Source organism: Culex pipiens, chromosome 3 (genome assembly GCF_016801865.2).
Source record: "Culex pipiens pallens isolate TS chromosome 3, TS_CPP_V2, whole genome shotgun sequence".
In the NCBI taxonomy this organism is placed as follows: Eukaryota; Metazoa; Arthropoda; class Insecta; order Diptera; family Culicidae; genus Culex; species Culex pipiens.
Window position 1 is genome coordinate 20,343,796 of NC_068939.1, and position 26,797 is coordinate 20,370,592.

General features: G+C 34.8%; 1 protein-coding gene across 2 annotated transcripts in view; it reads right to left on the reverse strand.

Annotated features, from left to right (window-relative positions):
- LOC120412871 (glutamate receptor 1-like) overlaps positions 1-26,797 on the reverse strand; it is a 306,882-nt gene that overhangs the window by 158,608 nt on the left and 121,477 nt on the right. For both annotated transcript variants that reach the window (XM_039573502.2, XM_039573501.2), the window contains exon 2: positions 2,845-2,997. In XM_039573502.2, the coding sequence (XP_039429436.1) occupies positions 2,845-2,997 (153 nt within the window). The remainder of the gene's footprint in view (positions 1-2,844; positions 2,998-26,797) is intronic.

A 26,797-nucleotide genomic window follows, 5' to 3' on the forward strand; every position in this document is an offset into this window, starting at 1 on the left:
ATTCCAAAATGTCCCCAGTGACCACCGGGAACCGGTGACCAGTTCCAAAGTGGCCAAGTGGGGCCAGAGTACATTGGCATCACATACAATGGCCACAGTTTTAAAATTCATGAATTTTGATATGTTACAAGACAGGGTTCCTTGCACATTCCAAAATGTCCATAGTGACCACCGGTAACCGGTGACCGGTTCCAAAGTGGCCAAGTGGGGCCAGAGTACATTGGCATCACATACAATGACCACAGTTTTAAATTTCATGAATTTTGATATGTCACAAGACAGGGTTCCTTGCACATTCCAAAATGTCCCCAGTGACCACCGGTAAGCGGTGACCGGTTCCAAAGTGGCCAAGTGGGGCCAGAGTACGTTGGCATCACTTAAAATGGCCAAAGATTTGAATTTCATGAATTTTGATATGTCACATGACAGGGTTCCTTGCACATTCCAAAATGTCCCCAGTGACCACCGGTAACCGGTGACCGGTTCCAAAGTGGCCAAGTGGGGCCAGAGTACATTGGCATCACATACAATGGCCACAGTTTTAAATTTCATGAATTTTGATATGTCACAAGACAGGGTTCCTTGCACATTCCAAAATGTCCCTAGTGACCACCGGTAACCGGTGACCGGTTCCAAAGTGGCCAAGTGGGGCCAGAGTACATTGGCATCACATACAATGGCCACAGTTTTAAAATTCATGAATTTTGATATGTTACAAGACAGGGTTCCTTGCACATTCCAAAATGTCCCTAGTGACCACCGGTAACCGGTGACCGGTTCCAAAGTGGCCAAGTGGGGCCAGAGTACATTGGCATCACATACAATGACCACAGTTTTAAATTTCATGAATTTTGATATGTCACATGACAGGGTTCCTTGCACATTCCAAAATGTCCCCAGTGAACACCGGTAACCGGTGACCGGTTCCAAAGTGGCCAAGTGGGGCCAGAGTACATTGGCATCACATACAATGGCCACAGTTTTAAATTTCATGAATTTTGATATGTCACAAGACAGGGTTCCTTGCACATTCCAAAATGTCCCTAGTGACCACCGGTAACCGGTGACCGGTTCCAAAGTGGCCAAGTGGGGCCAGAGTACATTGGCATCACATACAATGGCCACAGTTTTAAATTTCATGAATTTTGATATGTCACAAGACAGGGTTCCTTGCACATTCCAAAATGTCCCTAGTGACCACCGGTAACCGGTGACCGGTTCCAAAGTGGCCAAGTGGGGCCAGAGTACATTGGCATCACATACAATGGCCACAGTTTTAAATTTCATGAATTTTGATATGTCACAAGACAGGGTTCCTTGCACATTCCAAAATGTCCCTAGTGACCACCGGTAACCGGTGACCAGTTCCAAAGTGGCCAAGTGGGGCCAGAGTACATTGGCAATACATAAAGTGTCCTCCGTTTTTTTCACAAAACAGGGTTCCTTGTCAATTCCGATATTTGCACCCAGTGGAACAATATGGTAAATGAACAGAAAAAGTAATTCGGAAATTGTGAAAATCGTACCATGAAATCGTGAATATTATGAGTTTTACTTTACGAATTTTTGAACTATGCATATTGGGCACGAATAAACCAGTAGCCGTGAATAAATATGCATGATTAGACATGCCCGAATATACTCGTAAACGTGAATTAAATTCATGAATTCATAAAAAAAAATCACGAATTCATGAAATTTATGCATGATTTCATGAAGTTTATACATGATATCTCGAATTTTTTTACGCCTTCAAAAATAAATCATAAAAAATATTCCAGAACTCATGAATTTTGTGCACGAATTCATGCATAAAAATTCACGATTTCATGAATTTTATGCATGAAATCATGAATTTTTATTCACGATGTATATTTTTTCGACCGTAATCATGAATTTTTATTCATAAAATCGTGAATATTTTTCACGACTACATGCATCTATTTCATGAAATCATGAACATTATTCACGTTTACGAGTGAAATCGGCCATGGAAAATCATGCATATTTATTCACGATTCCTGGATAATTCGTGCCCAATATGCATAGTTCAAAAATTCGTAAAGCAAAAATCGCGATATTCACGATTTCATGGTACGATTTGCATGATTTCCGGAACACTTTTTTTTCCGTGTAACCACCACCACCTTCACTATCAAGGTAAACAGAATATTCCGCTTGACCACGTTTCAGTTGATCCCGTGGATTTCTGTTTGCTTTACATTAGTTCTGGATCATTGTCCTGCTAAATTTGTGTACACTTTGAATTAAAAAATAATTTATTTTAAATGAATTTAATGTAACTTCAATATTTGGCACCGTCTCATATTTTTGCAACCTGATTTAAACTGAAAAATAAAGATATTTTTTTACTGTTCCTTAATTTAACAATCCCCTGATCGACCGTGTGCATCTGACTGGCAGCACTTTTAACCCCCTCCAAATTAGTGGGCTCATTTACATATCTGGAGTTTTTTTTGAAAAGGTCCTATAAACCAAATTTTTATTTTTTGCTTTTTGAGTGTTTTTGAATACCCCTGACTCAAGGCGGTTCTAAAAACACCCAAAAAGCAAAAATTGAAAATTTGGTTTATAGGACCTTTTCAAAAAAAACTCCAGATATATACTAACTATACCGTCATAATCATTCGGTGCAGTTTCCTGTCCATCAGTGCCAATAATTGCATCCCGGTTTACAGACAAAACATGGGCGCCAATTGTTTGAACTCTGTTAACATTTCCTCTCAAACAAACTGAACCGATTATGGAGGGTTGGTGGGGTGAAATTGATTCTCGAAAAAAAATTATTCCTCAAACAATAATAACAAAATTAATTTTACTCACTTAGCCGTGACAGCTTGAACGCGTCGGCCGTGTTGATGACGTCCACGTAGGCCTGCAGCTCGAACCGGCGTGAGGACACGTTCAGGTTGTGGTTCAGCATGGCGAATTTGAACGCCGACTGGATCTCGTCAGTGCCCTGCTCGAAGATGGCCCCTGTAAGTAGAAAGTAAAAAAACGAAAGATGTGTCAAAAATAGAAGTTCAGTTTGTTGGAAAACGAGCTTGCCCGTCTTTAACCCGATAATTTTCGTCTCAAATTACGACGCGCAAAAGTTTCACCCATAACTCGTGCCCCCTCGCACACACATGTTGAGCCAGTCTGTCAGTCACACGTGGTGAAAATTACACCCACACCCACGCGCAAACACAAGTTGGCCAACTTTCGCAAGAGTTTTCCGAAAAAGGCCCGGCCCAGTTCCACCCTTGCTCGTCGTATTTAATTTTCATCCCAAAGTTAATTATTTATAATCACGTTCGGAGGAAAATTATCTCTTCATTGCAGACTTGGCCACGCAAACCAGCGCTCAACACTCTCTCATTCCTTTGAAAGGGGGCCGAAAGGGGTTGGGGGCAGAGCTTCAAAGTGGCCACAGCTTCCGAAAGGGCGTCTTTGGTCTGCGGAGTGGGCCATGGCGGGAGCCATATTCACGCCAAGCTGATGAGTGGATCAAAAAGTGAATTAAAATTAATTAAAATTTTGCCCGCACACTGACAGAGCCAGAAGCTAACCAATTTGAATATGTTTTAGAGCGTTTCGCATAGTGGAGAGAAGACATTTGAGTGTCTGACGTCTGAAATGAATGCTCTAAATGTGTATAACTTGATTAGTTTCTAAAAAACACGTTGCATGATGCATGCCAACGAGCAACATTTATGAAATTGAATCTCAGATGATTTCTTCAGATGATTTGTTAACTTTCCAATCACAGTTTTGGGCAAAAATATCAGCCATTTTCCACAGTTTTAGGCTGACAAAAAGCATCAAAAAATTTAACTATAATTCAGTTTGTTCTACAATCTTCAAAAAAAAAAAACATTTTCAGTTAAAAAAATACAGTTCCATAAATATTGACATTCAAAATCCACTACGAAATCTCAAACATTTTGATTTTTAAGACCGCACATCGGAAAAAAGTAAAATCTTGGAAAAGTAGAGCGTCCAATTTCCCGGGGTTACAAAATTCCTGGGAAACGGAAAATTTTCAACAAATTTCCCAGAAAAACCCCGAAAATTTCTGAGTACATTTGAAATTTTATCGAAAATTATTCTATCCTGGTTCAGATAATTATTTTGAAGAATAGTTTGATAGACTAGGAACTTACATATTCAAAATAAGAGTTGACTGCCTGTAAAAAATATGACTTCAAGAACCTAACAGATTTTATAAATTTATAAGCTGTTTTTGAATATTCAAACAAAATATCAAAAAATAATCATTGCTATTTTTTGTTGAGAAGTTTAGTTTTTTTTAATCACAGTGTTGGACAGAGAGTAAAATATCCATGCTTCAAAACCATAAAATTGCATCAGATTTGGTTGAATATTACCTATTTCGTTAGATAAAAAGTGACTTTCTCGAAAAATTCTGGATTTCATACCTATTCAAACGATGAACACCGCCTACAGAGTTTTTTTAATAAAAAAAATCAAATTTTTTTTTTTAAACTTCATCATCCCAGTACGAGAATCGAACTCACGACCTCTGGATTGGAAACCCAGCACGCCGCTAGTCGAATCCCATCCCCTACCGGTCAGTATTCCCAGTGAGCATATTTACTCTTTTAAGGGATCTGACTTTGCCGAGCCAGACAGGAATCGAACCCATCACCTTCCGCTTACAAGGCGAAACCCGTAACCTCACGGCCACGGAAGCTCGGCAAAATTATTCACTATACAGCATTGCCTTGCCGTTCTCGATTGCGAGATTCCTACTCGATACTATTTGTTTTTCCTAAATTACTGTGTAAAAAGTGGCATGGTGGGCCAAACATTTATTATTTAGCCCTTTAGAAATGTTAGTCTCAAAACCAATATTAAAAAAATTGGAAAAGATCATAAAATGCTACACATGTTTCATTTTTCAAAATTGAACATCGGACCATTAGTTGCTCAGCTTTTGCTTTTAGAAAATGTGGGAATGTTTGAATGAGACTTAAGAAAATTAAATGTTTATGTTTCTTTTTCTTTTATTCGCTGAATTTAAGCAACCAGTAAGCCAATCTTAAATGTCATTTAAAAATCGAAATTATTGGATTTTTTTTAACTGTTCAAAAAAAAATATATATATTTTCAGGAAAGGACTATCATGGATAAAAATTTAGGAAATGGGATTTTTTCAGCTGATTTTCAACTTTAAGCGACCATATTTTGAGAAGGATGCCCTTAATGAAAAAAATATTGAAAGTACTTTTCTATAGCAAACAACATTTAAAACTGAAGTCCAATTTTATTTTTGAATGACATTTTTTTTCAAAAAAATAAAGGTTGTAAACGATAAAATTATCGAAGCTCGAAAACGATAACGATAGATTTATCGTTATAGTCAGAACGATTACTCATTTTTAAAATATTTCTAAAATCGATTTTTTCAACCCTATCATCTTCAATTTTCAATGCTTTCGCTAAGATTATTTTTTTTTAAATCTTGTAGGGAGTTTCAAAGTAAAATATGTACTCAAAATTGTCCACAAAATACCATTTTTTTCCAAAAGAACTAAAATTTCCAAATTTTAAAAATAGAATTTCGAAAATTTTGAAAATTTTAGTATCATTAAAAAAAATCTACCAAAAATTTATGTAAAATTTCGCTTCCTTTGATTCCCATTAAAAATAATAAAAATTTGAATATTTTCGAAATAATATTACATTTTGTAGAAAATTTTAGTATTTAACAAAAATACTTTAATAAAGTGAAAAAATAACATTAAAAATATTGTTTTGTTTGATACCCATTTTCAAATGTAGTATTTTGCAAATTCTGAAAATTTGAGTATTTTCGAAAAAAATCTGTAGTTTGTGAATATTTGAGTATTTAAAAAAACTCTCATTATGCTTTATACAAAATTTCGCTTCGTTTGATACCCATATTGAAAATTAAGAAAATTTAAGTTTTTTACAAAAACTTTATTTCGAAAATTTTTAAAATTTGAGAAGTTTTGCAAAAATACGGTGTATTATGAAAATTTTAGTATTTTACAAAAATGCTTTATTAAAGTGAAACACTTTCGCTTTGGAGTTAAAAAAAAGTATTTTGAAAATTTTGAAAATATGAGTATTTTTGCAAAAGTACGGTATTTTGTGATAATTTTTGAATTTTACAAAAATACTTAACTAAAGTGAAAAAAATTGCTTCGTTTGATACCCATATTGCAAATAAAGAAAAGTAATTTGAAAATTTTAGTATTTTTGCAAAAGTACGGTATCTTGAGAAAATTTTATTATTTTACAAAAATACTTTTGTAAAGTGAAAAAATAACATAAAAAAATTGTTTTGTTTGATGCCCATATTTCAAATGTAGTATTTTGCTAATTCTGAAAATTTAAGTATTTTCGAAAAAAAATCTGTATTTTGTGAAAATTTAATATTAAAAAAACTCTCATTATGCTTTAAGCAAAATTTCGTTTTGTTTGATTCCCATATTGAAAATTAAGAAAATTTAAGTATTTTACAAAAACTTTCTTTTGAAAATTTTGAAAATTTGGAGAGTTTTGCAAAAATACGGTATGTTGTGAAAATTTTAGTATTTTACAAAAATGCTTTAATAAAGTGAAAAACTTTCGCTTCGTTTGATACCCATATTGGAAATACAAAAAAGTTTTTTGAAAATTTTGAAAATTTGAGTATTTTTGCAAAAGTACGGTTTTTTGTTATTTTTTTTGTATTTTACAAAACAAACTTTAATAAAGTGTAAAAATCGCTTCGTTTGATACCCATATTGCAAAAAAAATAATTTTGAAAATTTGAGTATTTTTGCTATGGTACGGTATTTTCATGTTTTTTTAGTATTTTACAAAAATATTTTAGTAAAGTGAAAAAAAAATGCTTCGTTATTGCAAATTAAAAAAAATATATTGAAATTAAAAAAAATGTATTTTTGAAAAATACGGTATTTTTTGATAATTTTAGTATATAAAAAAACTAAACAAAAAGTGGACAGGTGCCTAATGCATTTAAAACACTTTTTTCTTGCATATTTTAAAATTGTGGCTTGTTTTTTCTTATCGCCGATAGAATCCCTATGATAACGATAACCATTATCGTTTTATTCAGACGATTATTTTATCGCTTAACAACCTTGAAAAAATATAAATATTTTTTACCATTACCCGATGGCAAATGGCTCAAATGTTTTGCTTTTTTGTCCATATATTTATTTTTTCAAGATTTTTATTTATTTTTTCAAGGTTTTTAATTTTTTTCAACAAAAAAAAGTTTATTTTAAAATCGGCTTAAATAAAATTCGGAATTTGTGTATGTATTTATCTCTGAATAGTATTCATTAATACCTACAAAATTGTCGAAGAGACCAAATCGATTTTAAAATTCATTCAAATGTTGTAAATTTTCGAATTCCAATTATTGGCTGTATATTTTTTTAAATTAAAAATGGATTTGAATTTGTTTTTAAACCATAGACTTTAACAAGTGCTAGTCAACAAAACCCTAAACCACCATATTTTTATTAGAAATTCAAATAACCGGTTCATGTTCAACTAAAAATCAAAACTCGTTCCGTATAAAAGTTCCTTCCATTGTTGAATAAAAATCACCCCCATAAAGTTGTAATCACCTCGCCATTCATGTTTATTTTGTTTCAAAACAAACACAGATGCCAAAAACTCACTCACCGTACACCCACAAACAAGTGATGTTATGCTCTGTTTACCGTGCAGTTTAACTTGAACGCACACACACACATCCACAGCGACAACTTTTATTTTTTCATCGACAAACTGCATTTTCCTATTGTGATTGCAACAGCAGCAGCAGCTTTCGGAGTCTGCGATGTTTTCAGGGAAAACTTTCCCACCCCCGGGTTGGAAATCGTACAAAACTAGTGCCATAATTACAACCGTCCACACTCTGGAGAAATTACGAAAAAAAAACGAGGAGAACTCTGACAATATAAAACACTTCAGAAGCGTGCCCGGGCAGTGTTGCCAGTATTGTTTGCTAACTAGTGCAGCTGGGTTTCCCGGGACAACAACAACAGCAGCCGCAGCGGAAAAGTGAGATTTTGTTTACGACCTCTCGGAAAGTTAAACTTGGTAGAGGGTTCAGCCCTCAGCCGCTATTCCTTTCGATTCTGGGATGATCTAGTCACGATGAGGGGGGAACAAAACAGACAAGACTTTATCCTGCCGCTTCACTGCCGGGCGATACATCCCTGCCAGCCAGGGATGAAGTTTCGTCTCACAAAAGCTTCACATTGTGCAGCACTGTATCTACGAGGACGACGCTCTGGTTGGCATGTCCAATACGGTTCGCTTGGTGGTCGTTTCTCGACAAAAGCACATTGTTCTGAGCTGTACACACTGGATTTTACGATGCAAATCAGGTTGAGGTTGAGGGAGTTGCAGTAGCAGCAGCAGCAGCAGAAGGTTTTTTGCTACAAAAAGTGACACGACAAGCAAAAAGCATGCTGGAAAGTTGTGCTTTATTTTGTTGACTGGGTTTTCGTAGCTGGGTGCGTTCACCGGTGTAAGTTACGAGGTAAAGGCCACTTTACGGGTCAATAAAAAGTAAGGTTTGGATGAAACTCTTGCCGGTTCGGAGACGGGCTAATTGCGCAGTTAAGGAGAAGTGCAATTACTGTTTGGTAATTGTTTTAAAGAAAATGAGACACAGGGAGCTTTTTTCGTGCAACAAAATGCAATCAAATTTCGAATTATTTTAAGCCTCAACTAAACAAATTGAATTATCCAAAGTTCGATTATATGTACGTAAAACATCCATTTCATTTCACCACATTCACCGGCTCGATGAAAAACGATGCAATTCGTTGCTCTCCTGGGAGATTACGTGAGCCCGGGGAAAAGTCTAGGAGATATTTTCCACAACAAAACCTTTGAACCGTTGAGCGTGGGTCGTGTATTGTCAACAACAAACTGAAAAAACGATTGCAAACTTTTGAAGTACACGTACAATTCAACACGGAGCCACAAGTCTTTCCAATGTAATGCACAGAAAAAAAAATCGAAGTCCCGGATTGCAGCACAATATGCAGTTCATGAAACGCATTTGTCAAGAGAGCTTTGTGCCTTCAAAAATGCAATAAAAATCTATCCACCATGACAACCATAGAATTCCGTGGTACCGATTTATACGTAATTTAGTGAAAAGTTCTTGAAACTGCTTGCGAGAGAAATTTGATAAATGTGAGTCGAAGGTCAAAACCCAGAATCGAAACCATAGCTTGCAGTTTTAGTGTTGAAGTAAAAAAAAGTGTGAATTATAACCCAACTATTTAAAATAAATTCTCCTTATTTTTTGTCGTTGAGAAATTCTCTTAAAAACATATTTTTTGCATAAAAAATTCGGCTTAATCTTATTTGGTGCCTTCCGCATGCCCAGATTAGTTATTTTGCATCATTGGGTTGTCCATATCATTTTCGTTCCACCTTTTTTAAAACGACTGCCTTCGCGGAATTTTTGGCGATTTTTTTACACGCTAAAAAAAGTAGGAACGATGTTTTGATCGCAAAAATTACAGATTTAATCAAATTAAGTTCTGCAAAATTCTAGAATCATCTAGACATCCTAACAAATCACTGGAAAGAAGAATCATCTTGATTTGTTGAGTTATACCCGAGAACCATTGAGTTGAAGATACCGTTCCAACTTTTTTGGAGCCTTGGGCGTTGGAATGTTTATGAGGACAATACCGGATAAAAATGCCAAAAAATTAAATAAAAAACCAAAATTTTATTATTAATACAAAAACGTTAGTAACAAGCCAGAATTTCAACAATTTAATAAATAAAGGCATGAAAAATGCATTATACAGCAGAAAAGTTGGGTAAAAATCATCAGTTATCGAAAATTGTAACGCTCAACCAATTCACAAAAAAAAGTTTGTTTTAAAGAAAATATTATGGGCAAAACAAACTTCTTCTGGTACTTTACTGAACTGTACAACGAAAATTAACAAAAACTCAAAATATTTTAGAGTTGATTCAAACTTTTTAAAAATGATTAGAAGCGTCGGGGAATGCACTTGAAAATGTAACTTTTAAGTTACAAAAAAAGCGGTGTTTGCCACTGATTTTTTAGGACTATTTTTAAAGAGGATGGGAGGCAAATAATTTGCGAAATATTTGCAACGGCCTCAAAGGGGCACTTGCCATCTTTTGCGGAAATATCACAAACCTTGAACCTTGATAGTCACCCCATTTTACGGTAAATTGAATTTGCTTAGCATAAAAATACACCGTAAGATTTTAAAGCAGTTTTAAAGCAACCGGATTTTTTAAAATTGTTTTCAGTTGAGATCACCCCTTATTTTTATTTTTCTAATCAATGATTATATGATGATTTTTTTTTTTTAAATTTGAAGTTGATTGATGAAAGCTTCGTTTAAAATTTGGAAGACTGTGTTTTAAAATATAAAAATCATTCAACCCAAATATTATTAATTATTATTATTATTAATTATTGAAAATTACTATCAAAAGTCTACAATATGATTTTTTTTAGAAAAATATATTAGAAAAAAATACAGAAATAACAATTTAAAAATAGATTTTGAGAACAAACGTAATTGTAATCAATTTTTAAGCTTCAGCCCCAATGCTAGATATCACTTTCAAGAATGCCAATTTTCTTCAACGTTATCTCGGTCGAACTGCCATCTCCATCGCATGGTCCTTTTTTTCCCTCCAAGAAAAACCATCGCGATCCAGCACCAAAAGCACTTCTCTCTGTTTCTCTCGCTGTATCTCTCTCTCTCTCTCACAAGGCAAACACACACACACACACACGCACTGGAAAAAGAAATTTGCATAGCCAAAAATATCTGTTTGCATTGAATTTGGCCTCGCCTCGCCTCGTCCTTTTCGAAATATCCTTGTGCCGAGAGGACAACAACAACAACAGCAGCAAGCGAATCGGGGAACCATAAAAAAATAAACCATGCCTAAACATTGCCAGTGAATGGCAGTTCAATTTCCATCCGAAAATAATATGCACAAACACACACACACACACACACACACACACACAGTCTCACACAGTCGAGAATGGAACGCAAACTTCAAACTCGAGAAGCGTGTCGTATATTTGATTACCACTGAGATTAGCTTCACTTTGGTTGGGAATTTTCTAAGGCTGAGAGGGCTGATGAGGAAGAGGGGGAGTATTCTGCCAGAACCAAACCGAACGGACGGCTCTGTGACGACATTTTTCCCACAACAGAGTGTGTTAGGTTGAGTGCGCTTTTCCATTGCGATGGATTCCAGAAGCGAGAGAAGTAAACAAGATGGGCAGAGTGCTGAAATGTTGTTTGAGAATTTTACCAAATATTTAACACAACAGCAGAATTACCATTTGAAATAAATTTTTGAATAAAAAGGCAGTATTTTAAAATCAAAAATCAATTGAAACGGGTTTAAAAAAACGATTATGTGTCTTTTTGAAAAAGAAACACTCAAAGTAAAAAAACACAGAAATTTGTATATTTTACACAAAACCGAACAAAAACAACCAGGATTTGCGTCAAGATGGCCTTCACTGGAAAAATGTGTTAATATTTGCATATATGTAGATGATCATTTTCAATGCCTAACTAGACTACCAGCTAGCCGACCAACCAGAAGCAGTGCTAGCTATCATCACTTCAACACCCACTGTGGCGGTTGCAAGAGCTTTGGGAGCATATTTGCATATTTTCTCTTGTTTTGTTGCATTTAAACACATCAAATGGTTGTAGGATTTCAAAGAAAAATATCAAAAAACGTTTTACTAATGGGTCATTCCATCTGAAGCGGAACAGCATTTGAAAATTACCCTCTCCGATCCTGCTCAAATTTGCCAGAGCTGTTGATACTATCAAAACATGCAAGAATCCCGAATTTCATCCAAATCGGACCACCCCCTCCAATTTTGTACCTCCCCAAAAAATCGACTTTTTGGCGATTTTTGACCAAACCTCCTAGTTTCAACGACGATAACTCAGGAACCACAAATCTTAGCGGGTCGGTCTTAGACTCAATTTTGAAGAAAATTGGACGTAGAATCCATTTCCGTGATCAAAATTTTGATTAATTTATGTTTTCTACCTGTATTGCGCAATTGAAAACTTGAAACGGCCGTATCTCAAAACACCCCAACTTATTTTTTTTATTTGACCTCACCATCGTGTTCCCCGGACAATTTTACATAAGAATTACTTATCGACAGAAATGAATACGTTTCATTCCAGAGATATCGAATTTTAAAATTTTGTGTTTTTGAGATTACCTACATCAGCTTCATTCGCCGCATCTGCTAGAAGCACACAGGTGGGCTGATCAATAACTGGTACCTGGTCATTTATTGAAATAATCTTTCATCATAAATAATCTTTATCAAATTGGGCAAAAATTGACTGTATAACACTGTAGGAAACTGGAGTTGATTCACTAATGTTTATCTGCTAAAAAAAATGAATGAAGTGAATTTCTGTGCTAACCCACAGGACAGAGCAATAACGACACACAGTAAAGGGCAGAATTGGATTCCCACGGAGCGAGCAGGAAAATGCAATTAATCTTGTTAGTAACACTGAACAATAAGTGCACGATACATTACTGAGTAAAAAATATGAACTAAAATTAATAAAATTTGTTGATACGTTGTACTCTAGTGAAGGACGATCACAAGGAGTAGGAAAAGGATTTCTGGAAAGTATAAAACTGAATAATGTAAGAAAATCACAAAGATTGATCTGCTGCAAAGTGGCTAATTCCCCAAATTTAGTTGCGATGATTTCGACACCGTCCGAACAACAGTATTATTTTTTTTCTTACATCATTTTTGGATTCTTTTAATCAAATGGAGCTGGCTCACAATATAAAAATTGATTTAATATGATCAATCTTTTCAACCATAAATCGGATTTGCCAAATTGTGGTAAAGTGTCAATAATAAACTATAATAATAATAATAATAATAAAGCAGGTTTTGGGGTATTTGCTGAATGGCACTATTTTGCTACCGCCCATGATGAAGGCCCTAGTCATGGCCTCGGAGGTACTCTAAAACGGTTAGCAACACGTAAAATAACCCAATAAATATTTCTTTCACAAAAATAGATTGATCAAGGTAGGTATTAGCCATTTGAATAAATATTTGCGTAAAATTATAGAAATATAAATTAAATTATTCATCTCCCATAACACCGGGTAGCAGTTATTGACCAGCCCGCCTGTGTGCTTCTAGCAGATGCGGCGAATGAAGCTGATGTAGGTAATCTCGAAAACACAAAAGTTTAAAATTCGATATCTCTGGAACGAAACATATTCATTTCTGTCGATAAGTGATTCTTATGTAAAATTGGCCGGGCAACACGATGGTGAGGTCAAATAAAAAAAATAAGTTGGGGTGTTTTGAGATACGGCCGTTTCAAGTTTTCAATTGCGCAATACAGGTAGACAAAATAAATTAATCAAAATTTTGATCACGGAAATGAATTCTACGTTTCCTTCTAAATTGAGTCTAAGACGGACCCTCTAAGATTTGTGGTTCCTGAGTTATCGTCGTTTGAAACTAGGAGGTTTGGTCAAAAATCGCCAAAAAGTCGATTTTTTGGGGAGGTACAACATTGGAGAGGGTGGTCCGATTTGGATGAAATTCGGGATTCTTTCATGTTTTGATAGTATCAACAGCTCTGCCAAATTTGAGCAGGGTCGGAGAGGGTAATTTTCAAATTTGCACTTTTTCGTGCACAGTTGAGATGGAATGACCCTAATCACGTTTCTTTTTCAAAATCAATAAATTTAATTTTTATTATTTTTTTGAAATATTCTATAATTTAATGTTCCAGAAACAATTTTTGCCAAAGTGCCGGCTAGTATTAGTTTATAAACAATTTGATAAGTTTGTCTTTATTTGACACTTTTGATGTGAAATTTGGTCCCTAATCACGAATCCTGCACAGAAAAAAAATGTTAATATTCATTAGGAAATGGTGACCGATCTTGTGTCAAAAAAAAAAAGTGTAATATTATATTATCAGTTTCTGAATAATTTTCCTCAGGTTCACATTTTCACACATTTTTAGATAAAATTCAACTAACCTTCCAAAATTTAACCTTTTTTAGTGGGTTCACTTTTCGCTGTCTCATGATGGAGGGGCCTTACGATATTTGAAAAATATGTGTTTTTCAATATTTTAAAATAAACATAAAAATTTACGTGAACTACACACTTCGAAAATATTTAAAAAAAACACAAAAAACATAGTAGGTATTGATGAGGACTATTCTGGAAAATAAGGTTCACGGAAAAATAAATTTTCTTTTCTATTCTCAAAAACTAAATTTCCCAAAACTACAACTTTTGAGACGGCTGCGTTGGTCATAGGTAAGGCTACCAACTCTTGCTGTGCAAAAATCCGTACACTTTGCCGATATGACACCATGGTATAACAAAAACTGTCAATGAATTATTTAGATAAATTAAATTTAATAACTTTGAGAATTGAAAATATAAAACTGTGTCGTTTTTACAGCTATCAAATTCACAAAATGCTATCAGAGTGCTTATGACTTGCACGTTTAAAAGTATTCATAAAATAAACCGTGATTTGAATCAAATCATTACGTTTTTCAATTGTTTTTGTTAAACGTTTAAAAGTTTACGAAATGTCAAGTTTGCTTTTACGAATAATATCGTTCTTGGTGTTTTAACGAACACTTTTCCAGAGTTTTTTTTTTATTGAAAAGGTCCTATAACATGTGAAACACAACAGTTTATAAGACCTTTAAAAAAACTCTAGATTTGTTAATTCAAATGTTCTAATGTTTTCACAAGTTTTAGAATGCCTTTGGAAAGGGATAAATAAATTTAGTAAAGAATTTCTCAAATAAAAATTCTAGAGTTTTTTTTTTAAAAAAGGTCCTATCAACATATTAAAGACAATAGTTCAAAAACTCTAGAATTACTGATAATCAAGTTTGAATTGAGGAAACCCCGGAAAACTGTCCCTTTTTTAATCAAACTCACAGAAAAATAAAAATTTCTAGTTGACAAAAGCTTCGACCACATCAATTCAATGATTAAAAAGTTGTTAAAATTCCTTACAAATCCGTATTATGCGTAAAATTCCCTACAAAAATTCCGGCCTGTTAAAAATCCGCGAAGAGGTTCGAAAATCCGTATGGTAAGGAAAAAATCCGTACAGTTGGTAGCCTTAGTCATAGGGAAAGCCCCCACAAAGTTTGAACCAAATCAAAAAATGTAAATAAAATCTAAAAAAATTAAAATTGTCGGAATCAGTTTTGGACCAAATTGAGTTAAGAACGCCATTTTGTGCAGCTCACATTGCTTCACCTTTTAATCTTCACAGATCTGACTGAAAATTGATGTAAGTATGACAATTGGCCGAAGGGATTTCAGGTCAGAACGCGTTTGACACACGTACATGCCCGACTACCGTACACATTTTCAATTATAACTCGGGAATCCAGCAACCACATTCAACCAAACTTCAGGACGATGCACATAATGATCAACCTCAGAATACGTGTTTGTTATTGTTTACATTTTAAGCTTTCGCTTTTGTTTATTCAAGGGCAAACATTTAAACGCGTTTTTCTCGGATCGACGGTATATTTGAAATGATTTGAAAACCGAAAAATAGAAAAAAAACAACATGAATTACTGAAATACAACACAGCAAAAAATCCGATGGTGAAATCGCATGCAAAAGCATGCACATCACCTTCGTCAAAATAAACACTTAATATTACACACTGCATGTACATTTTTTGCAAACACAAAAAAAAAGTTCCAACCGACGGGATTCAAACCAAGCACCAACAGTAAGGACTGGCGCCTTAGCCCACTCGGCCATCAGACCGATGAAAAGCTGTAAGGATAAACGAATATAAGAGCTTGACATTTCGGTAAGGTTTTTTTTTTTTTTTTTTATATTTATTCAAATTTCTTTTCCATGTACATTCATTCAGTTTAAATATTATTGAGTGTCCAATCACAAACGATGACTTTTCACCTCAATTTTAAATACTAGCAACTTTCATTTATTCATGAAATATTGTAGCTTTCGCTATTCAGTGATTTCAAATGTAGGAGGTCCTACATGTACAAAAGGGAAAAGGGATACCTTAAAACTAACTTATAAACTATATAAAGAGCGGATCAATGCAGCTGAAGACTGCAATGATTTTTGTCGAAATGCATCAATTATCTTATTGGACATAACATCCAAAGTGTCAACTTCGGCTAATTGATGAAGTTCACTGGTGCTGAACCAGGGAGGAAGTTTCAGAATCATTTTCAGAATTTTGTTCTGAATCCTCTGAAGTTTTTTCTTCCTGGTTAAGCAACAGCTTGTCCAGATCGGCACAGCATAAAGCATGGCAGGTCTGAAAATTTGTTTATAAATTAACAGTTTATTCTTGAGACAAAGTCTAGAATTCCTGTTTATAAGTGGATACAAACATTTAATATATTTGTTACATTTAACCTGGATACTTTCAATGTGATCCTTGTAAGTAAGGTTTTTGTCAAAAGCAAGTCCAAGATATTTCACTTGATCCTCCCACTTTAAATTTACCTCATTCATCTTTATAATGTGATGACTTTTTGGTTTAAGAAAATCAGCCCTTGGTTTGTGAGGGAAAATAATAAGTTGAGTTTTTGCAGCATTTGGAGTAATTTTCCATTCTTTCAAATAAGAATTGAAAATATCCAAGCTTTTTTGTAATCTTCTTGTGATGACACGAAGGCTTCTGCCTTTGGCGGAGATGCTTGTGTCATCAGCAAAAAGTGATTTTTGACATCCTGGGGGCAAATCAGGCAAGTCAGAAGTAAAAATATTGTATAAAATTGGACCCAAAATGCTTCCTTGAGGGACGCCAGCACGTACAGGTAGTTGATCAGATTTGCTATTTTGATAACATACCTGCAGAGTACGATCCGTCAAATAATTTTGAATAATTTTCACGATATAAATCGGAAAATTAAACCTTTTCAATTTCGCAATCAAACCTTTATGCCAAACACTGTCAAATGCTTTTTCTATGTCTAGAAGAGCAGCGCCAGTAGAATAGCCCTCAGATTTGTTGCTTCGAATTAAATTTGAAACTCTCAACAACTGATGAGTAGTTGAATGCCCAAGGCGAAATCCAAACTGCTCATCAGCGAAAATTGAATTTTCATTAATGTGCGTCATCATTCTATTAAGAATTATTCTTTCGAATAATTTACTAATAGATGAAAGCAAACTAATGGGCCGATAGCTTGAGGCTTCAGCAGGATTTTTATCCGGTTTCAAAATCGGAATTACTTTGGCATTTTTCCAACTACTGGGAAAATATGCCAAATCAAAACATTTGTTAAAAATTTTGACCAAGCAACTTAAAGTTGCTTCTGGTAATTTTTTAATTAAAATGTAAAAAATGCCATCCTCACCAGGGGCTTTCATATTTTTAAATTTTTTGATAATAGATTTTATTTCATTCAGATCCGTATTAAAAACTTCATCTGATGAAAATTCTTGTTCAACAATATTCTGAAATTCTATTGAAATTTGATTTTCAATAGGACTCAAAACATTCAAGTTGAAATTATGAGCACTCTCAAACTGCTGAGCAAGTTTTTGAGCTTTTTCCCCATTAGTTAATAGAATATTATCACCATCTTTTAAAGAAGGGATGGGTTTTTGAGGTTTCTTAAGAACCTTTGAAAGTTTCCAAAAAGGTTTGGAATAAGGTTTAATTTGTTCGACATCTCTTGCGAACTTTTCATTTCGCAGGAGAGTGAATCTGTGGTCAATAACCTTTTGCAAATCTTTTTGAATTCGCTTCAGTGCAGGATCACGAGAACGTTGATACTGTCTTCGGCGAACATTTTTCAGACGAATCAGAAGCTGAAGATCGTCATCAATAATGGGAGAATCAAATTTGACTTGGACTTTAGGAATAGCAATATTCCTAGCATCCAAAATTGCATTAGTTAAAGATTCCAAGGCTGAATCAATATCAGCTTTGGTTTCTAAAACAAAATCATGATTTAAATTATTCTCAATATGATGCTGATACCTGTCCCAATTAGCTTTGTGGTAATTAAACACAGAACTATTGGGTCTGGTAACTGCTTCATGAGAAAGTGAAAAAGTTACTGGAAGATGATCAGAATCAAAATCAGCATGAGTCACTAAAGGACCACAATACTGACTTTGATTTGTCAACACCAAATCAATTGTTGATGGATTTCTAACAGAAGAAAAGCAAGTTGGCCCATTCGGGTATAAAACCGAATAAAGACCAGAAGTGCAATCTCTGAACATAATTTTACCATTGGAATTTACTTTAGAATTATTCCAAGATTGGTGTTTGGCATTAAAATCACCGATGATCAAAAATCGAGATCTATGCCGAGTAAGTTTATTCAAATCCCCTTTGAAATAATTTTTATTTTCCCCAGTGCATTGGAATGGCAAATATGCAGCTGCAATCATAATTTTCCCAAAAGAAGTTTCAAGTTCAATGCCCAAACTTTCAATAACTTTTAACTTAAAGTCACGTAACGTGCTATAAGTCATACTACGGTGGATAACTATTGCAACTCCACCGCCATTTCGATTCATTCGGTTATTAGTTATAACTTTATAATCTGGATCACTTTTCAAATAAGTGCCAGTTTTTAAAAATGTTTCGGTTATAACAGCAACATGCACGTTATGAACTCGTAAAAAGTTGAAAAATTCATTTTCTTTCGCCTTTAAAGACCGAGCATTAAAATTCATAATATTGATGGAATTACTTAGATCCATGATTAAACTTCAGGGTAAGAACAACATCATTCGCAAATTTTAATCCAATCTGGATTGCTTCCATCATGGATGTAGCATTACTCATTGTTTGAATCAAACCAAACAGTGAGTTTTGCAAAAAAGTCATTTTTTCAAACGTAACATCGCCGAGATCAGAAGATCCCAAAGCGTTGCCAGCAGAAAAATTTTCAAATGAGATATGAGGTACCTGCCCAATTTCAAAAAGATTGGTAGAGGATTTAAAATTCGTGGATGAACCCGAAACGACGTTAGCATAAGAAATGCCATTGTTGTTACCTAACTTTTCCACGGTAGGGGTATTTCTAGAATTGTTCGAGTGAGACAGCACGAACGTTTGATTTAAAGATGCAGGTACAACCTGACTTTGAGAAAATTTCGGTTTGGATTTCGGCTGATGCTTAGCACGAGAATCCAAAACCTTTTTTCTGATGGGGCAATCCCAGAAATTTGATTTGTGATTTCCACCACAATTTGCACATTTAAATTGGGTGACTTCTTTCACGGGACAATTGTCCTTGTCGTGAGAAGAATCCCCGCAAACCATGCATTTTGGAACCATGGCGCAATGATCAGTACCGTGACCGAATGCCTGGCAACGCCGGCACTGGGTCAGATTCTGGCCATTACCGCCATGTTTCTTAAAATGCTCCCACTTTACCCGTACATGGAACAAAAACTGTACTTTGTCCAAAAGTTTCAAATTGTTGATTTCATTTCTGTTGAAATGAATCAGATAAAATTGTGAAGTCAAACCAAAGCGAGAAATATTCCCGTTTGATTTTTTCTTCATCGGTATTACTTGGGATGGGGCAAAGCCAAGCAACACCTTAAGTTCGTTTTTGATCTCATCCACCGACAAGTCGTTGGAGAGACCTTTCAAGACCGCCTTGAATGGCCGAGCATTCTTGGTCTCATACGTGTAGAAATTGTGTTTGTGGTTTTTCAAATAACCAACAAAAGTTTGGTGATCTTGTAAAGATTCCGTCAACAAGCGACATTCTCCTCTTCGACCAAGCTGGAACGAAACTTTCAAATTGCAAGTTTCCTTGCAATTCTTCAGTTGCGTTCGAAAGCTGGCCAAATCGGAGACGGAAGTCACAACAATTGGCGGAGCCTTTACTCGTTTCTCGACGGCAGAAGGCTCAGTACGAGGAGAAGGATCATTGTCTACAGTTTCGGATAAAACACCGAAACTGTTTGCCAATGGAATTGGAGGATTGACCTCACATTCAGAATCAGAATCAGACCTCAGAAGAGGCTGTTTTCTTTTTCTGTTTCCGTTAGCCGGTTTAGCGTTCAAACGCTTCACCGACGTAACGACCAAATCTTCAGAAGATTTGCGTTTACCTTTGTTTTGACGCATTTTGCAAGCAAAGTTCTCTTAAAAAGATGGCTTCGTTTGTAAAATACAACAAAATTTCAGGCGGGGTTAGTCTTGAAAAGACTGATTAGAACTTTGGAAAATAACTCAGGTAGTCTTTAAAAAGACTGTGAATTTTGTTTTGAAATAACTCTGAGCTTAGGTAGTAAAAAATACCGCAGCTCTAGTGTCCGTTCACCACGAAGGTTCGCAAGACACTGACATTTCGGTAAGGTAGGATTCCCATACTGATGGGCTACATATTTCAGGGTGTAAAATCACATAAAATTTCATACAATAATGCAATATTTATTTTACACCCAGGCCTTTTACACGCAGCTGGATTACTACTTTTTTAGCTGTGAAGCTCAATTCCACTTCGTAAACATTACCAAATCACTTGCTACGTTCACCCTTCAAAGCTCCTCTCGACAAGTAATAAATTGGTCTACAAAATGCATCCTTGTTCCGGCCGAATCGACTGCTAATGCTCTGCAAATCCTTTTGCAGAGCAAACTGGACTGGACTGGAGACAAAACAGTTCCAGCCGGGCTCACTTTAAACATTTTATCTATTTCGTAATCGACTTTGAGGCTTCCGGTCCATCCAGCCAGCTGTAATCCTAATCCTCTTACAAACACTTAAATTATGACCACAGAGCACTGCCTCCGGGCGCTGAGCCCCGTTCTTTGCAAAGGAATGGCGAATGGTTCTTGCCTCCGAGACTCCGGAATTAATCCTGCCCGGTTTGTGGAGTTTCTTGGTTGTCGTCGGAAGAAAGCCCCTCCCGTCAAACAAACTACTCAGTTTGGTTATTCAGTTTGCTTCGAGAAAAGCTCTCCCGCAAGCTTCTGCTTGTGCTTGCGCTGGCAGATAAAATATTTGAAAGCTTATCGTTTCTTCGTAAAAACCGGCTCCCATCGTGCCAGGGGAGAAAAGAAAGTAGCAGAAACTGTTTCCACTCGAATCCCCCCCCGAAGAACTCTGCATAGCGTTTGTCCGTTGGCTGGGAGGATGACGTTTTGTGGACTCGGAGGCGAGCAACAGTTGGGGCGCACAGTTGCCTGGAAGCAAGAAGATTACGTGCTGCTTCTCAAATCGATACCGGAAGCGTTGTCCGCAAGACGATGGAGGAGCAAGCTTTGCCTCGAATGCTTCCAGGAAGGCATCGTCTCCTTAAAAGTCTTGTGACGCAAATGTTGTTTTGATGGTTCTTTAAAATAAAAATTTAGTTGAAGTTTGAATGATTCCAAAAAAAGTAACAGTGGCGACAGAGCACAACACCGACCATTTATGCGAGGTTTAACCATTGTTGGAAGCTAAACGGAAGAAATATCTTGAGCAAGTTATTTTTTTTTTCTCTCCAACTCGACCATCTTCTTAGCTCAATTGTGGGGAAATATTTCGAGAGAAAATTCCTGCCCAGATTTAATCGAAGCTCTGGTGGGGCAGCTTAAGTGCAGCAAGGGGGACACAAATCGAACGGGGAATTTTGCGAGCAACTATTCCTGACTCTGGGTGAAGGATGTTAGATTGAAGCATAACTTTGTTGCAAAAGTCGGCTTGAGAGCTGTTGGTCGTTTCAGTTGTAGTGTGGTAAAAAAGTGATCGATGAGACACGGGGAATATAGATAAAATAACTCTCACAAACCGAAGTTTCAACGAATTAGGCGAAATTTAAAGGAAACATCTGCTTGCAAAGTTATTCATAAAAGTTTGATTCTGATGTGCAAAAGATTTTTTTATTCAAAAATCACATGGCTGCTCGTTGACTGCCAATAGCTTTGAATAAATTAGACCAAGTTTAAGATTCTATCCAAAATCCATTGCTGTCTCGTTGTTCCCCTATCTTTTCAGAAGAAGGGTAACAATAGGAATTTTTTTTTCTTCATAACACTTTGAAAACGAATAGTAATCTGCCAAACCGTGAATTGAAATTTATTTTTGGCACATATGATGAGTTTTGACTGTATTTAACCATGTGCAATACATATAAGGATTAATTGAAAAAAACAAATCAAAAATATTGCCAAACAGACTGTCCCTGAAAAACAAAATGAAAATTTAAGTATAACATTTTGCAGTTTAAAAACATTTTTTTTGTCCCCTAATTATTCAGGCCATCATTTAGAGGTAGAGGGACATAAACTTTTGAAAAATATTTGCAAAGACCCTTAAGAGCGAGTCCACGAGCAAAGCATACCCATCTCACATCGACCTCACCAATCTGCCTGAAATTTTCAGGGGTTGTTTGTACATATAAAACTAGCATCTGGCCAAAATTTGAGCACTCTAGGTCAACGGGAAATGGGGCAAATCGGGACACAAAGTTAAATGGTTCAAAAACGTCAAAAATCTTAAAAAGGCTGTATCTTAGGCAAAATTCAATTTATTTCCAAAATTCAAAATGCATCCGAAAGGGCTTTGAAAATGCAACAAAATGCAGGATAGAGCATCCCAATTGGTTAAATCTAAAGGGAGTTATTGGCATTTTAGTGAAAAAATAGCATAATTTTCAAACTCAAATAAAAAAGTGTTCTATCCAGATATCAACTCGGTTCGACCTGCAGCTTGTAGAGGACATCTGGGACTACCATCTGAGACAGAGAACGCTTTTGGTAAGGCAGTTTAATATATTAAACAGACACTTTTACTTTTAGTAAATTTTTTGGTTGTAAATTTTTGCTCGGGGGACCCCTTAGATCCCATTTTATGTTGATAATTTCATCATATTCGTGTTCCTGAGACAATTTCACAATAGAAACATGCATAAAAATGTTTATTTTGATCCATTTTAACCCTTTAAAAAATAAAAGTTAAAAAAATTAAAAAGCTGCTTTTTCTGGTGTCATCTAGTATCCTTGGAAACGAGCTTGATTTTCAATAAATGTGAATCGAAGATTTTTTTTAACTTTTATTTTTTAAAGGTTTAAAATGGATCAAAATAAACATTTTTATGCATGTTTCTATTGTGAAATTATCACCAGAAAATGGGATCTAAGGGGTCCCCCGAGCAAAAATTTACAACCAAAAAATTCACTAAAAGTAAAAGTGTCTATTTAATATGTTAAACTGCCTTACCCAAAGCGTTCTCTGTCTCAAATGGTAGTCCCAGATGTCCTCTACAAACTGCAGGTCGAACCGAGTTGATAACTGGATAGAACACTTTTTTATTTGAGTTTGAAAATTATGCTATTTTTTCACTAAAATGCCAATAACTCCCTTTAGATTTAACCAATTGGGGTGCTTCTCCCTGCATTTTGTTTTATTTTTTAAGCCCTTTTGGATGCATTTTGAATTTTGAAAATAAATTGAATTTTGCCTAAGTTATAGCCTTTTTAAGATTTTTGACGTTTTTGAACCTTCAAACTTTGTGTCCCGATTTGCCCCATTTCCCGTTGACCTAGAGTGCTCATATTTTGGCCAGATGCTAGTTTTATATGTACAAACAACTCCTGAAAATTTCAGGCAGATTGGTGAGGTCCAAACGACGTCTCATACAAAGGGTTATGCCCTGTTCGTGGACTCGCTCTTAAGATGTAGGAAAATTTTTGATTCACAAGTAGTTAAAACATGTATTTGTAAAGATAAATTTATTCGGATTTATCATCCCTCTAACGCTCATGTTAGCTCCAGAGCACCAACATTTTGAGATTGAATTACGCGGAGTTGTGAAAATATTTCACCTTATTTGCCAATACCGGCGCCTTCCCAAGAAGCCTGCAGTTCAACAAAGGTACACAGAAAAAAAAATCATGGTAATATTACATATGGGAAGTGGTACATCTTTTATGCTAGAAAAAAGGTGTAATTTTACCTCTGGTTTCTAATGTAATGTCACTTTTTCAGTCTAAATTGAGGTAAAAATATATCATAAAAGAGGTAATATTCAACCTTCCAAAATTACAGCTTCCAAATTTACATTATTTTTTACTGTGTAGGAACGTTAGTCAAATACTTGAATTTGCAGACTCATTAGACCTAGATTTTGTCGCTCCATTCCTGATTGGGGAAAAGTGGGGCAAGACGACAATTTTGATATTTCCGGTATGAGGAATTGTTACTAGCAATCCAATTAGTTGATTCCACTACTACATAACCGTCATAACGACCATGGGACACTGGATTGAATGGTGTTTTGTTTTTCAAATCCTTTGTTTTCTTAAAACATTTGGAATGCACAAAATAAGGCTTAAGGTTCGTTTTTAAGGGGTTACATACATGTTGAAAACCTAACAAAAATAATATTTATGAAAATTTATTACACAATTTTAAAAGATAATTTCCATTCACTCCTGAAAGTTTCATAAACATATTTCGTGATTGTGAGTGGGTAACAGACGATTTAAGTTTGAAAATTTGCCTTGCGCAAAGCAAACTGTCATATTTTCTGAGCGCATTTTCTCAGAACATCGAGTTGATAAACGGGTGCCACGATAACTCGAGATTGGATGCAAGGATTTCCAGCAAGGCTTTAGACTGGCGAGTAATTTATAATTACTTTGATGTTAAGTGGGTTATTAGGTTATTCATTAATTACTTAATAATTCATGGTAATTAGAGTTATTAAAAGTAATTGATTGGTAATTAAAAAAGTTTTTGAGTAATGAAAGTATTTTTTTCAATTCTACTTCTGAGCAATTCTCTACGAAATCGGTCTTTTTTCTTCAATTTTAATTTTTGTATTTTTTAATCCGGCTGAAACTTTTTTGGTGCCTTCGGTATGCCCAAAGAAGCCATTTTGCATCATTAGTTTGTCCATATAATTTTCCATACAAATTCGGCAGCTGTCCATACAAAAATGATGTATGAAAATTCAAAAATCTGTATCTTTTGAAGGAATTTTTTGATCGATTTGGTGTCTTCGGCAAAGTTGTAGGTATGGATACGGACTACACTGGAAAAAATAATACACGGTAAAAAAAATTTGGTGATTTTTTTATTTAACTTTTTATCACTAAAACTTGATTTACAAAAAAACACTATTTTTAATTTTTTTTATTTTTTGATATGTTTTAGAAGACATAAAATGCCAACTTTTCAGAAATTTCCAGGTTGTGCAAAAAATCACTGACCGAGTTATGAATTTTTTAATCAATACTGATTTTTTCAAAAAATCGAAATTTTGGTCGTAAAAATTTTTCAACTTCATTTTTCGATGTAAAATCAAATTTGCAATCAAAAAGTACTTTACTAAAATTTTGATAAAGTGCACCGTTTTCAAGTTATAGCCATATTTAAGTGACTTTTTTGAAAATAGTCGCAGTTTTTCATTTTTTTAAATTAGTGCACATGTTTGCCCAGTTTTGAAAAAAATATTTTTGAAAAGCTGAGAAAATTCTCTATATTTTGCTTATTCGGACTATGTTGATACGACCTTTAGTTGCTGAGATATTGCAATGCAAAGGTTTAAAAACAGGAAAATTGATGTTTTCTAAGTTTCACCCAAACAACCCACCATTTTCTATCGTCAATATCTCAGCAACTAATGGTCCGATTTTCAATGTTAATATATGAAACAATTGTGAAATTTTCCGATCTTTTCGAAAAAAATATTTTTGGAATTTTCAAATCAAGACAAACATTTTAAAAGGGCGTAATATTGAATGTTTGGCCTTTGTGAAATGTTAGTCTTGATTTGAAAATTCCAAAAATATTTTTTTCGAAGAGATCGGAAAATTTCACAAATGTTTCATATATTAACATTGAAAATCGGACCATTAGTTGCTGAGATATTGACGATAGAAAATGGTGGGTTGTTTGGGTGAAACTTAGAAAACATCAATTTTCCTGTTTTTAAACCTTTGCATTGCAATATCTCAGCAACTAAAGGTCGTATCAACAAAGTCCAAATAAGCAAAATATAGAGAATTTTCTCAGCTTTTCAAAAATATTTTTTTCAAAACTGGACAAACATGTGCACTAATTTAAAAAAATGAAAAACTGCGACTATTTTCAAAAAAGTCACTTAAATATGGCTATAACTTGAAAACGGTGCACTTTATCAAAATTTCAGTAAAGTACTTTTTGATTGCAAATTTGATTTTACATCGAAAAATGAAGTTGAAAAATTTTTACGACCAAAATTTCGATTTTTTGAAAAAATCAGTATTGATTAAAAAATTCATAACTCGGTCAGTGATTTTTTGCACAACCTGGAAATTTCTGAAAAGTTGGCATTTTATGCCTTCTAAAACATATCAAAAAATAAAAAAAATTAAAAATAGTGTTTTTTTGTAAATCAAGTTTTAGTGATAAAAAGTTAAATAAAAAAATCACCAAATTTTTTTTACCGTGTATTATTTTTTTCCAGTGTAGTCCGTATCCATACCTACAACTTTGCCGAAGACACCAAATCGATCAAAAAATTCCTTCAAAAGATACAGATTTTTGAATTTTCATACATCATTTTTGTATGGACAGCTGCCGAATTTGTATGGAAAATTATATGGACAAACTAATGATGCAAAATGGCTTCTTTGGGCATACCGAAGGCACCAAAAAAGTTTCAGTCGGATTAAAAAATACAAAAAAAATCGAATGACCGAAATCCTAGAGAACTGCTCTTCTTCAACGA